This window comes from Nyctereutes procyonoides, unplaced genomic scaffold (genome assembly GCF_905146905.1).
Source record: "Nyctereutes procyonoides isolate TBG_1078 unplaced genomic scaffold, NYPRO_anot_genome, whole genome shotgun sequence".
NCBI classification, from domain to species: Eukaryota; Metazoa; Chordata; class Mammalia; order Carnivora; family Canidae; genus Nyctereutes; species Nyctereutes procyonoides.
Window position 1 is genome coordinate 30,992,487 of NW_026575146.1, and position 14,317 is coordinate 31,006,803.

The 14,317-nt window shown below is 40.6% G+C and overlaps 1 protein-coding gene across 4 annotated transcripts in view; it reads left to right on the top strand.

The window, feature by feature from the left end:
* The window catches only part of NCOA7 (nuclear receptor coactivator 7), a 158,001-nt gene that overhangs the window by 76,480 nt on the left and 67,204 nt on the right, over positions 1–14,317 (top strand). For all 4 annotated transcript variants that reach the window (XM_055310424.1, XM_055310425.1, XM_055310426.1 and 1 more), the window contains exon 3: positions 3,863–4,083. In XM_055310424.1, the coding sequence (XP_055166399.1) occupies positions 3,863–4,083 (221 nt within the window). The remainder of the gene's footprint in view (positions 1–3,862; positions 4,084–14,317) is intronic.

Below are 14,317 nucleotides of genomic sequence, written 5' to 3' on the forward strand. Positions count from 1 at the left end.
TTATATGTGGCTAATATATTTTCTTTTTAAATCAGGCATCTGATTAAGGAAATGTGAGTTCATTTTTGACACATGCTGCTAATTAAGAAAACAGTGAAATGGCCTGTATGTAGGAGAGCAGATCACAGACAGAGCCTTGTTTATCTGCTCATTCATTTGCTCAGTCGTTTAAGAAATACTTCCTGTGGGCAGCCCGGATGGCTCAGCGGTTTAACGCCACCTTCATTCAGCCCAGGGCCTGATCCTGGAGACCCGGGATCGAGTCCCACGTCAGGCTCCCTGCAAGGAGCCTGCTTCTCCCTCTCCTGTGTCTCTGCCTCTCTCCCTCTCTCTGTGTCTCTCATGAATAAATAAATAAAATCTTAAAAAAAAAAAAAAAAAAGAAAGAAAGACGTCCTGAGAACCTCATGTGTACCATGGAGAGGCCCGGGGAGTATGGCATTTTAACAAAACCTGGACAAATTCCTGCCCTCAAGGAGCGTCCACTCCAGTGCTCACGAAAGCCTCGTCTCATCGCTAGATGCCTCTCTGGGTGTCATTGCCCTGGATGTGAGCAAGTGGCCGGAGAGACCTCTGCAGAGACAAAGCAAGGAACCTGCTCAAGGCCCTGGCTCTGATTGTTGCCAGTGCCCCGAACGTACTTCCGTTAGGGAAGGAAAAAGCTTCAGAGGAAAAACAAGTTTTCATTCAGCTGCTAAAAACGCTTTCTTTAGCAGTATCAACTTGTTTATTTCTTCATCTGCTAACTCTGGGTTGACTGCTATTTTTAGTTTTAACATTTTGATTTTAAAAAGCCAAGAGATTCCAGAATAAGTCCTTTAATATTCCTTTGTGGTAGGGAAGGAGCAAATAAACAGCTCAGAATCATGACAGCAAGCCATACTGCCTCCCTCATTCAAGTATACGTTTCATAATAGAACTATAATTATCTTCTGAAAAATAGTCCAGAGAGATCGTGAAAACCTGAAACGATGCCCTGGGAGCAGAGATCAAGAAGAGAAGGTGAATTTGAGAGGGAAAGATTTAGCAGACAGAACCGATAGGGCTCGGTTACAGTAGTGAGAGGACAGTGAATAATAAGAGTTTTATGTGATCACGATCTCTTTTAAAGAAACGTAAATGCAGAATAACAAAATGTAGGTTTTTGGACTCCTGTTCACAGCTATCAAATTTAAATACATCTCATTGTGTATAGTAATTCATCTGCTGAACATGTCTTGCTAAGTATTTTTTTGGAGGGGGGGTCCACAATATAAATGACTTTACATTTGGGATCATTAAAAAAAAAAGGTTTATTTTCTTGTGTGACCTTTTGTTTTCAGTTTACCTTAATTTAGTGCTAACGCCAACCTATTGTGAGAATGTCTTACCATGATAGATACTTCCAGAACGACAGAGAAGGCTTAAACAGGAACGTTTGAAGAGCATGAACCACTCCGCCTACGTCGGATGGCAGCCGCTTCCTCTTAGACGGGGGGTTAAACATATGTTCCCATGCTCTGAAGGAAGGATTTTACAGTGGGCTTCCCGAACTCACATCTGCTTCCCAGTTACAAGATCAGAATGTTCTAGTCGTGTTGGTAAACTCCAGAGAAACAAACTCTCATGAGTCCTCTAGTCAAAACAAAAGATATAGCTGATGGTAAAATCAGTGACGTATCAAACTGGACTCTGTTTTCTGTTAAACAAGTTTGGTGTTGCTATTTTCTAGCCTTTTATTTTTCCTTTAAAAAAAAAAAACACAACTACGTTTGGCTCTAAGCAATGACAATAATGGTCTGTGTAGAACAAGGGGCAAATGAATAAAACAATGTATCCCATTTTGTTATTTCCACGTGTGAAAATCAGTCTCTAATGAGATGTCCCCAGACAGTGCTGCTGTTCATCAAAACATGTGCCCTAGATCTGAGTGAGTTTAATTGTCATGGGGACTGTGAAAATGAGGACATGTAAATCAACATAAAGTGGAAAAATCCAGAAGAGGGAGAGGCCGCGTTATTTCAGGCTAAATAGAATTAATTTTTGACTCCTCTTTTTTTCTTCCTAGAAAGAATGATTTTTGGAGGTGGGCAGTAAGGCTCATCTCACGCATGTTTTTGATATCAGAATAACATCAGCCCATCCATAGCTAGTTTCTGGATGCAGATAATCGGCTCCTTGCATCAACCTCCCTAAGCCAAGTGCTGGTCTCTATGATATCTAGGTTACTGCATTGCTAATTTCAGCCTCACATAGTAATCTTGATCAAGAAAGAAATTGTTTTATTAGGAACATTATCTGACTCAACATTGCAAAGAGCCACCCACTCTTACCAGAAAACAAAACAAACAAAAAAATTCAAAAAGCAACCAAATGGCTTAAAATCTGAGGTTAGAAAATAAAAACATGTCTATTGAATAGCACTCCTTTTCATGATTCTCTGATTTTGTTTGGTTTGTGGGATTTTGTTATTGTTTTAACAAGTAAACATAAAAAGGTAACTTAAGAGATGGAGAGTGTATTCATCAATGCTTTTTGTCCAGCTGTCCTTCCTCCTGGGCCATATAGTCACATATCAGCCAATGGAAACCCCAGAGCATGGCTGCTACGTATTCAGTGAATCACAGCATAGTTGGAATGTCTTGTTAGAATACGATACCCTATCCCCAAAGCTGAGTGTGTTACATATCTCACCATGCTTAGTTGTCATGATGTATAATGATGTCTGTGTTATGTGTCGACATACATTACCTCAGTTGATCCTAATAAAAGACCCTGTTAGATAAGGGTCTCTTATTTAATGAGGGATTTCTCCAAACCGTTAAATGGATTTGTTCAATGTCACAAAGAAAGCAAAGCAGAAAATCCAACCTCAGTCCCTTTATTGTCCGATACGTATCTCATTTTTCTCCCAAAACATTTCCTTCTCCTTTCCCAACATCAAATTGTACAGATAGATGCTCAAGAGACAAAGGAACCGGACATGTGTATGTGTAAGAGATAGCTGAGACCATGTGTAAACAGAAAGGGGGCGAGCAAAAAGAGTCCTAGTTAAAGATACTTACATCGGAGCGGAGTGCTACATAACAGGTCAGGACCCCATTCTTCATATTCTGGTGAGGTGAAAGCATTCTTCGGAAGGGCTGCTAAGAACAGAGTGACACATGAGAATGATACGTCAGTTGGGAAATATTTGGGATTATTGGATTTCAGCAAATTATAGCAAACTTCATCTCTTTGACTTCGGAGTAAGGAGCTGCAAACATCAAATATGCTAACTGCTGTCGCAGTCAGCTATTAGTAACACAAGGGTGACTGTATATATAGTCCTTACGGTGTTTTCTGTCTCAGGAAGTGCAGCTCTTTCTTCAGTACTGCTGTCCTATGTGTCAAGGAAAAGAACTACTCAGACCTGAGCCAGTTCGCCAAACTTTTATACTCAGTGTGTGAATCAATTATAAAGGATTTATTTTTACAAATGTGCTTGCCCATTGAAAACCAGAAACTCCTTTTTTTTTTTAATGTAACACTGCAAACACAGAGGGTCATATATTTTGATTAAAAAAAAAAAAAAACATTCAACACTTAGTAGCCTGTAGAAGAATCTAGTTTTTCCACAGGCCTGGGGGATTTCCTAATCATTTTCTGAGGTGTAAGTAATGAGGATATAAAGTTGAGGAAGCGCCACAGGTCTCCAGGTAAGAATTTTTTAAGTGATCAGAAAAGAAAAAAATGAACAGGAGCACATGATTAACGGTAATATAAAGAAAGTGTTTTCTGTATCAGTTAATTAGTTCCTCAAAGCACAAAGGCATGAAACTAATTCCTCCTAGAAAATAATTTCTCCAATGTTTTTCCTTCCTCCTCCCACCCCCGTTCCTAGATTGAAAAAGAAAAAACAAGCCAAACAAAATGCGGAGACAGCCTCAGCTATTGCTACAAGGACCCATACTGGAAAAGAGGATGCTAAAACAGTCATTTTAGAACAAGACAAGTGCAACATTGCTGTGGAAGAGGAATATCTCGCTGATGAGAAAAAGAAGAGAAAAAATAATCAGTTAAAGGAGATCAGACGTACAGAACTGAAGAGATATTATAGTACAGGTGAGTATTGGTGGCAATACTGCAGCATCTTCATTCTAAAAATCTATAATGGGGGCCCCTGGGTGGCTCAGTAGGTCAACCATCTGACTCTTGATTTCTGCTCAGGTTCTTCTCTCCATCTCTAAACCCCTCCCTTCCCCAAAACAAAAACAACTGGTGGTTTCTAAGAGACTATTAATGTATAACTGATCATCTTTGTTATAGTAATAACAGTAGCAATTTACTGAGACCTCTGATGTACCACCCACTCTTGTTTTATATATATAATCTCGTGTAAAGGGACAACAGTGACATAATCTGATGCGTCTCATTTAACTTTGTGTTCCCAGAATCTGGCACCTAGTGTGTGCTAATAAATATCTATCCAATGGATTGTCACTTTACCCGTATGAGAAATATTTTTTCTTTATGTATAGAGGCGGAGAGAAAGGTGGGAGGTGCAGAGGGAGAGAGAGAATCTTAAGCAGATTCCACATAAATGCGTTGCTAGAAATGCCCTCTGTTTGGCATCAGCTGGACAATAGAAAATGGTAGAGACATGGCCTCGCATCCATCAGTTAAAGAGAAACAAGCAAACAAAAGACCATGTCTTGGGAATTTTAGTTAAGGAATTTTTTTTTTTTTAAAGGAATCTCTATGCCCAGTATGGGGCTCAAACTTATGACCCTGAGATCAGGAGTTGCATGCTCTACCAGCTGAGCCATCCAGGTGTCCCTGGTTAAGGGAAATTTTAAAATAAGTCTGCAATATCATGTAGTTTCTCAGAATATTCATTGCATCTGAAACCACATTAATGGAAGTGGCGTAGCTGGCATGATGGAGGTGATCATCCTGCTTTACTGGAACCATCCACTTTGCACTTACTGCTCCTATCACATGCAGGCCTGGGGTGTGTTGAGAGGAGAGGGCAAAGATGGGGAACTGGGAGTCACACCTTGACGTGGCTTCCCGGTCGCAGCGTCCTAAGATTGCTGGGATGAGAGAAGGAGAAGTCAGGGTCTCCGAGAACAGATGACAGTGTATGAAACCTGCTCTTGCAGCAGATTCATCCCGGGGCCCCATCTTCGGTCGCAGTTAAGGCCAGAGTTACTGCAAGACAGATCTTGTCTCCAGGTGTCCTGTAACTTCCTAGCAGCGCTCATCAAAGATGAAGTGGGCTGCCCCTGGGGTGGGAACAAGTGCGACCCCGCGGGCATTACTCAGGCAGAAGGCAGACAAGGGATCTGCTGTGGAGTGTGTGGTTCGTCACGGTCCACATGAGATTATGTCGCACATGGATTATGATGGGATCTATCATGTATTATAGAGCCTAAGGGGTGCTTCAGAGCCACTCAGTATCTTATAAAAAGCTGAAACTGTCACCTATGGAAATAAACTTCTGTGTGATTGTGAGACTTCCCTTAAAATTTAAAGTATTGGGTATTACCCCTTATATCTAAAAAGAGGAAGAGGATTAAGGAAAATTGCATTTCTCATCTTTTACAGTATGGTTTGTGCACATTGGAGTGGATAATGTGTGGTTTTTAATAGTTGTGCAGTTTAAAATATTGTCTCTCTCTTTTTTTTTTTTCGCCTTTCTTTGTAAATGCTGTTGCTTAAGAAGCATTTTCAAGTGGAGAGATTTTGCTTGGTAGGTTTCACTGAAAGACGCCGGTAGAGTCCTGTTGGCGGAGGCTGCTTTCGGTCAGGGTGCTGTGCTAACCGTGGATGCGCCGTTAGAATAGCGCTTTAACGTGCTGCGCTCTGTTGCACACGTAATGCTTTGAATCTGAAACTGTACCCTTCGCTCCACTCTTTGCTTAACCCAACTCTCATTGACCACAAAATCAGCTCAGTCATCATTTCTCTCTCACTAGAAGCCCTCCCCGTCCCTGGTCAGCTTTGACTTTCCTTCTGCATTGTCATTATGGATTTACTTCTCTGCTTTCCTGTTTGTAGGCCGTCATCACGTGGACCCCGTAGTATTAGCTTGGTTTGGTATCTGAGTTACAGTTGTTCTTTACATGTGCATCGAGGATATGAATTAATACATAGATGAAGGGATACTGTTTGGGTTTGTTTGAGTTTCATGAAAATTCTGGAAGGATATAGGTGGCAGTGCAGTAGTTGGGGCAGAATTACTCCGTGATTTTCTTTGGTAGCAGTAAGTAGAGATGCCATCATAGCTTTTCCTTTCCCAAGAATGGCAGTGATAACTGGTTTAGAGGTTTGGGGCATTCCCTTAGGAGAACTCAGTGCTTAGATAAAACCACTAGATGGTGGCGATTGGATTCTGGAGTTCGTCTCTAGTTGACAGACACCCACGTGGGCAGGCTGGCTTGATCTCACCTGGCTGACCTGGCCTATTCTCCAATCCCATCCCGGGGCGTTGTTCTATACCACTAGGTGGAGCAGTGGGCCTCAAATCAAGAGCAGTCCCATTTCCAGTTCTGCTTCCTTTGTGGCTCTAGTCTGGGGAGAGGAGACACTAAAATGGGAGCTTCTTGTCAGCAAACTAAGGATTTGGACTTTTCTGAAGTCAGTTGGGAGCTCTTGGGGGAACTACATTAACTGTGTGTTTTGAGATGATAAATCTAAGGACATTGGGTAGAAATGGGCTTAACGTCAGGTAGTGCTGGCTGGAGACTGGGGCAGAGGGGAAGGGCACCCTTAAGAGAGAGTTTGCTCCTAGAATCAGCAGTGTTTAGTGACCATTCTAGTGTGTGAGGGAGAAGAAGAACAGAGTCAAGACCTGACAAATTGGAGAACTCGAGCGAAAAAAAGAGTTCAAGGTGCTTGTGTTCTAAGATGTTTTTGAGGTGCCAAGTGGATTTGTCCAAAGGGCCCTAGATTTCAGGTGAGAGGGCTGGAAATTGTTCCTTAAAGGTGTGACATAAACCCATACGTGTAAAAGAAGTGACAGGGAACATGCAGAGTCACAACAAAAAGTTAATGAGTGACAGAGGATCATGAAATAGAAAAACAGACTATAATAATATGTCGATAATCGTTTCCTCAGAGTACAGAAATTACGTGTTTCCTTTAATTTTTTTTACATATTACATGTTTTATAGTTACTTTTAATGTTAATCAAAAAAATATAGAAAAAAATGGGTAATAGAGTACATACCCCAAGGGCTTTGCCAAAAGAATATTAAACAAATGTAAAGTCCTAGAGAAGGAAAATGGTAACTTTCTATTTTAGGAAGTTAGATAGATCATAGGTATCTATTTCCACATCACTAACATCAGCCTAATCTAAGGAAGCATATTTTGACAAAAAAATCTTTTCGGTGTTGAACTAGATTTATCTGTGGCTCATGTAAGTCCATTTAGCAGAACAAAATGGTCAGATAGCTATAACAAAGGTTATGGAAAGATTGAGTCACTGAAGTTGCCCCATTGTAACAAAATGGTGCAAATTCTAAAAATGTTTTGTTTCTGAGAGGGGAACAGGAGAACAAAAGTGAAGTAATTACATGGAGGCAGATGGTATGAGATAAATCTAGAATCCAGCACCTAGTGTGGTGCCTGGTACACTATAAACATCCCCCCCAAACCCCCCACGGCTTCTGGACTGTGTGAGGGCAACTCTTCTGTGCTTACACTTATTTACTGATATATAGGAGTCTTTCCAAACTTAATATTTATATGAACTCTTAAAGAATTGTTTGATAATAGTACATCTTAATATATTTTTTAAGATTAGTTATTAAGTTATAATTAAATGTGACACAATTATGTTGGAATGTGTACATATGTATCTTTTTGTCTCATCTACGTTAACAGTATCAAAATATACCTTAATGGCATGCATTATATCAGACAATTTTTTTTTGTATTAGGGGAATACATTATTCCTTAATTTAGAAGAAAGCATATCCTTGCTTCTGTGGAAGTGGAGATGGGAATTTCACAAAGTAGGTAATGTCTCAGTAGGAAAGTTCTTTAATTAAAACACAGGTATGCAGGTGTAAGATCTGAAAAAGATGGAGACATTTTACAAATATGGGAGGCAAGCCTAAATTGGAATAAAATATATTATTGTGATTTTTTGTAGTGTTTTAGTATAAAAGATTAATACTGAAAATCCTGGTAGTGAAGTAGATATTTGAAGAGAATTGGGAGGTCATTTTAACAAACAGAAAACATTTAAGTAAGAGTATAGCCAGTGTTGTGATTATCATGGTCAAAGATTTAGAGAGAACCTCTGCAGTATCATTTCAAATCGTAGTTTTTCCTCCTGAATGCAAAAGAAACTTAATAAGAATAAAAAAAATAAATGAAATTCTCTACTTGTCATTTTTAAATATTTTTGGGTTTTACTACAATGCGAAAGTTACCAGTTGCTGAATTATTTTCCACAACGCACCCCTGATCCTTTCCCTTACACAGACGACTTTCTCATAGAGTTGTTGTAACCACACGTGTGAAGATTTCTTATCTGTCATTTCTCTTTGTTTCACATAAGTTCAGAAAGCCAAAGTTATGTTATTATGATAAATGAATTCCCAAACATAAAAGTAGGTCAAACCACAACATATAATAGCATTTCCTTCTATTCAGAGGTAATAATGATCATTCTGGTTCTTGAGAGCTCAAAGAATCACAGAATACAGGATTAAAATGGAATTTAATGTGGAAAGAGGCTATTAACTGAATAATTTTTTTTTAAAGATTGATTTATTTCTTTGAGAGAGAATAGGAGCATGTGCCAGTAGGGGGAGAATAGGGAGAGGAGGAAGGGAACCTCCAGCCAACTCCCCTGAGTGCAGAGCTCAAAGTCATGACCTATTTCAACCGAAATCAAGAGTTGGATGTTCAGCCGACATCTAGGAGCCCCTGAATGAATTTTTTTTTTTTTTAAATCACACAGAAGGGATCCCTGGGTGGCGCAGCGGTTTGGCGCCTGCCTTTGGCCCAGGGCACGATCCTGGAGACCCTGGATCGAGTCCCACGTCGGGCTCCCGGTGCATGGAGCCTGCTTCTCCCTCTGCCTGTGTCTCTGCCTCTCTCTCTCTCTCTGGGACTATCATAAGTAAATAAAAAAAATTAAAAAAATAAAAATAAATAAATCACACAGAATATAGATACTTGAGGGACTTGGATATAAAATAAATTGAAATTATTAGGGTGGAAATAATTAAGCCTGTGCTTCTTGGGGCCTTCAGGTTAATGGGTAAGTGAAGCCACACTGTGAAAACCTAGGTGGTGCACAAGACAAACCTGACAGGTACCCCCCAGAATGCACAGGGTTGTCGAGGAAGGAACATAAATGATAAGAGGGAAGACGACAGACAAGGAGGTCCTGAGTGAAGAGGCAAAGAATCAGTGCAAACAGAAGTAGTAATCACAGTGTAAGAAGAATGCTTTCACGCCTGACTTTTGGGCAGAATGAGGAGGAAGACTCAGCATGAGCTCATGCAGAATGAGGAGGAAGACTCAGCATGTAGAGAAACTGGGGCCGATGTGTACAGGCTGTTGATAAATGGCAATAATAAGGTTTTTAAAGAATGTCAAGTACAGGGGACCCAAGAAGAGAGTCAGGTACAGACTTCACAGCGGTGAACACCGGAGGCACGGAATCTTCAGAGTTGAGAAAGTAAAAGTTGTTTCTCAGGCTCAAAGACAACAGGACATTCTCAGACATACTCAGTCTTAGGAAACGCCTCAACAAAGTTATGAGTGGGAGAGACATTTTTTTTTTTCCTGAGAGACACATCAAAATCTAGTCCTCAAGAATGAGAAATGTTATTTTACAAAAGACTTGGTGGTAAGCCTTGCAACTAAATAGACATAAAATTAGAAATACATAACTGTTGCAAATAATGGTTAAAAGCATGAACATAAAAATTTTAAAAATTGAGAAGGCATAAATATAAAAAACTGTCATACTTTTTTTTTCACCTTTATTGACATATAACTGACATAATGCTGTGTGAGTTTAAGGTGCTTGATACACGTATATATTGCTAAATGATTGCGACCAGAGCTCTAGCTAAAACCTCCATCGGGTCACATAATCACCATTTCTTTTTTGTGGTGAAAACATTTAAGGTCCACTCTTTTAGGGATCCCTGGGTGGCTTAGCGGTTTAGCGCCTGCCTTTGGCTCAGGGTGTGACCCTGGGGTCCTGGAATCGAGTCCCACATCGGGCTCCCCACAGGGAGCCTGCTTCTCCTTCTGCCTGTGTCTCTGCCTCTCTCCCTCGCTGTGTCTCTCATGAATAAATATATAAAATCTTTTTAAAAGTCCACTCTTTTAGCAACTTTCAAATATATCATACAGTATTAGTATCTTAAAACTGGAAGCTTGCGCTCTTAGGCCAACATCTACCTGTTTCCCGGTCCCCCAGCCCCTGGTAACCTGAAGGTGATCAAGGGGCACTCCTTCCATTTCCTCCTCCAGCTCTGTTCACGCAGTATATTGTAATCTGTTCTTGTCGTTGTTGAAGCAAAAACTGCAGTCACTGAACCCAGCAGCTGTGTTTTAAAAAACCTGTTGTACTAGAGCTGAGTGTAGTCCTATTATAATTGATCTGTTTAATCCAACCCTTGTTCCCTAATGAATCTGTCATATTATGTTTGTATTAGGAGAAATCTCAGTGTAAGAGAAGTACTCAGATGTGATTTGGGCTCAGAAAAGGACAGCAGATCAGACTATGTATGGTCAGTAATTTTGCAGCTTACGCGATTAAAAAAAATCAAATTAGAAGTGAACTGGGGAAGGTGCAAAGGAAAAAATATGCTCCATCTCTCCAGGTGGTGAAAGAGTAATGTGGTCAGATCTTTATGCAAGGTAATAACCATTCTTATCAAGAGACTTACCTTTTCCATACCCTTTGACCCAACAGTTCTTTTTGTAGAAATTCACCCTAACGAACCAATCATGAGCATAGTAGATTTAAGTACAGTGATTATCATTTCATTGTTTTATTTTGTTACTACATTTACTTGTTTAATTATACTTTTTTACATTTATTCCAGTAAATGTACGGTGTCATATTAGTTTCAGGTGTACAATATAGTAATTGAACAGTTCCATACATTACCCGGTGCTCGTCACAAGTGTGCTCCTTCATCCCCATCATCTATTTCACCCATCCCCCAACCCTCTACCCTCTGTTTTTTTTTTCCTCTTTGCTCATTTATTTTGTTTCTTAAATTCCACATATAAGTGAAATCATGGTATTTGCCTTTCTCTAATTTCACTTAGTATTATACTCATTATACTCTCTAAGTCCATCCATGTCATTGCAAATAGCAAGATTTTGTTCTTTTCTTACGGCCGAATAATACTCCATTATATAAACATAGCACATCTTCTTCATTGCATTGTTTTATATAGTGGTGAAATAAAAACATAAACGACATAAAGTGGGAGACTATGTGCTATTTTTAAATGATGTAGAAAAACAGTGTGGGACGTTTTCACAAAATATTGTGGTAGGAAAGCACGTTGGCAATAGTGTATAGATTAAGAATCCATTTTTGTTTAAAAAAAATAACTCGTGTATACGTACAAAAAATGAGATGGAGAATTGCTGGATATATTATAGATACCAGAATTCAAACATTGTTTTTTTTTTTTTTTTCTGAATGGGGTAATAAAATGGGTGATTTTGAAAAATTCTTCTCTTGTTCAACTGTATTTTTTAATGACCATATGTAGTTTTATTGTACACAATTGGTTTTTATGTTTCTTATTTTATTCTAAATTTTAAATTTCCCCGACTAAGTTTTTGATCCATCTATTAAAACAAGCAGAAGCTGTGCCTTGAGTTTTCAGATGATAGGAAAGAGTAGGAAGGAAGGGAGAAGCAGAGTGAGGTTCAGGGAAGAGCAGAAACAGCCAGTTTTGGATGAGTGTCTCCTGTAGGTTAGATGCCTCATTTCATTATTTACTTTGCTAGGAGTCATGATCTAATGCAGGTGGTAGTAGCCTATTTTACAAATGAAAACAAACAAACAAACAAACAAACCCAGAAGCTGAGTAACTTACCAGAGGTCCCGCTGTGGATCCGTGTAAAGCAGGGATGGAAGCCCAGCTCTCTGGCACAGAAGCCCTAGCGAAACCCTTGTGTAGGGATCCCTGGGTGGCACAGCGGTTTGGCGCCTGCCTTTGGCCCAGGGCGCGATCCTGGAGACCCGGGATCGAATCCCACGTCGGGCTCCCGGTGCATGGAGCCTGCTTCTCCCCCTGCCTATGTCTCTGCCTCTCTCTCTCTCTGTGTGTGTGTGACTATCATAAACAAACAAATAAATAAATAAATAAAATTTAAAAAAAAAAAAGAAAAAGAAACCCTTGTGTATCATCCCGCTTGCCCTGAGTCAAATCCGAGAGAGAAATAAGGCAAAAATTAAATAAAATCTTAGTGTCTTTGGGCACCTGGGTGGTTCAGTAGGTTCAGCGTCTGCCTTTGGCTCAGGTCAGGATCCTGGGGTCCAGAGATCGAGCCCCAGGTCAGGCAGCCTGCTTCTCTCTCTACCCTCCTCCCTGCTCGTGTTCTCTCTCTCTCCCTCTCATACTCTCTCCTGAATAAATAAATTAAAGTTAAGAAATCTTTAGATTTTAGTGTCTTCTCCGTAGCCTGAGGGACATTGTGTGGCTTCATAGTAAGGAGACAAAGTTGATTATAGGTGGAGGTTCCATTTTTGCCTGGGCCATGGTGTGAATGGTGATTAGACTGAAATTTCTCTCCGGGCTTAGCCACTTGGCCTATAGTCGTACATGTAGTAACATTCCACTCACCGGTTTTACGGCTGGTACGTCAGAAACTGACACCAACTCAAGTCCTCTGTTTGCTTAGATCCCTAGCGAGATGTGAGTTGATTCATTCCCGGAATGCTTGAGGGCCTTGCTCCCTGCTAAGGGCACTAGGAGGTTCCAGGTAAGGAATTCCACCATCAACAACTCCCCTACCCTTCTTGCATTCTAGAGTTTACATCAGCGTGACTCACGTTAGTCACAGACTATATTGCCTGTGACAGGCTGGAAGGAAGGAAAATAACATCTGTATGGCATTTCCCTCTGTGTCAGCAGAGGGTGAAACGAGTCATTAGTTAGTACCGTTAAGTCGTCCTCGCATCCCTGCCCTCTGCATCCTCAGTCGATAATGGTTCCTCGTGGCACACCTCTTAAAAATCTTATTGTAAAAAAATAAAATTTTATTATGATAGTTATGATTCAGGTGTTCCAGAAGTTACCCTTAAGGTACCAAATAATAATATTTGATATTTTCATTACACTCTTGACAGAGTCAGGCCAATAATTTCAGAAATGTCTACCACCAATAGAGAACACATCTCTCTCTCTCTCTCTCTCTCTCTCTCTCTCTCTCTCTCTAAGATGTTATTTATTTGAGAGAGACAGAGAGAGCAACAGAGAGCACAAGTGGGGAGGAGAAGGAGAAGCAGATGCCCTGCTGAGCAGGGAGCCTGACCTGGGGCTCGATCCCAGGACCCCGGGATCATGACCTGAGCCAAAGGCGCAGACGCTTAACCCACTGAGCTCTCCGGGCACCCCAACAACACATTTCTTGAAGCAATCATATCCTGTATTTTTCTTCTTAAAGATTTTATTTATTTATTCCTGAGAGAGGCAGAGACACAGGCAGAGGGAGAAGCAGGCTCCATGCAGGGAGCCCAATGTAGGACTCGATCCTGGGACTCTAGGATCACACCCGGGGCTGAAGGCAGCACTAAACCGCTGAGCCACCCAGGCTGCCCCATATCCTGTATTTTTCTTCAAGAACATTTCTAACTTTATATTTTTGACAATTAAGTCTTTATCTGCATTGATTTGAGAGTGATTTGGATTTTTCTCCAAATCTTAGCGTTCTCTCAACTTCATTGTTTAGTAATCTGTAAGGTTTACTGAGTCCTGAGTCCTTGTTTCACACATTGTGGGGTGTTTTACCTTAATTGAATTGCCTTATGTAATCCTTATAGTGACTCTCTGTGGGAGCCCAGTTGGTATCCCTATTTTATTTCTTTAAAAAAAAATTTTTTTAAGTGGGCTCCCCGCCCAGTGTGGACTTGAACTCAGGACCTGAGATCAGGACTCTCATACTGTACTGACTGAACCAGCCAGGTGCACCTGTATCTCCATTTTACGTGCTGGGAAGCTGTCTTTGATGTAGTAAAGTTACTCAGTCACATAGTGAGCCAGGGGCAGATGAGGACTGTCATTCAGTGTGTCCCATGCCAACCCCCCCACACCCCACCCTTGTCTCCCCCACCTGTGAATTACGTGA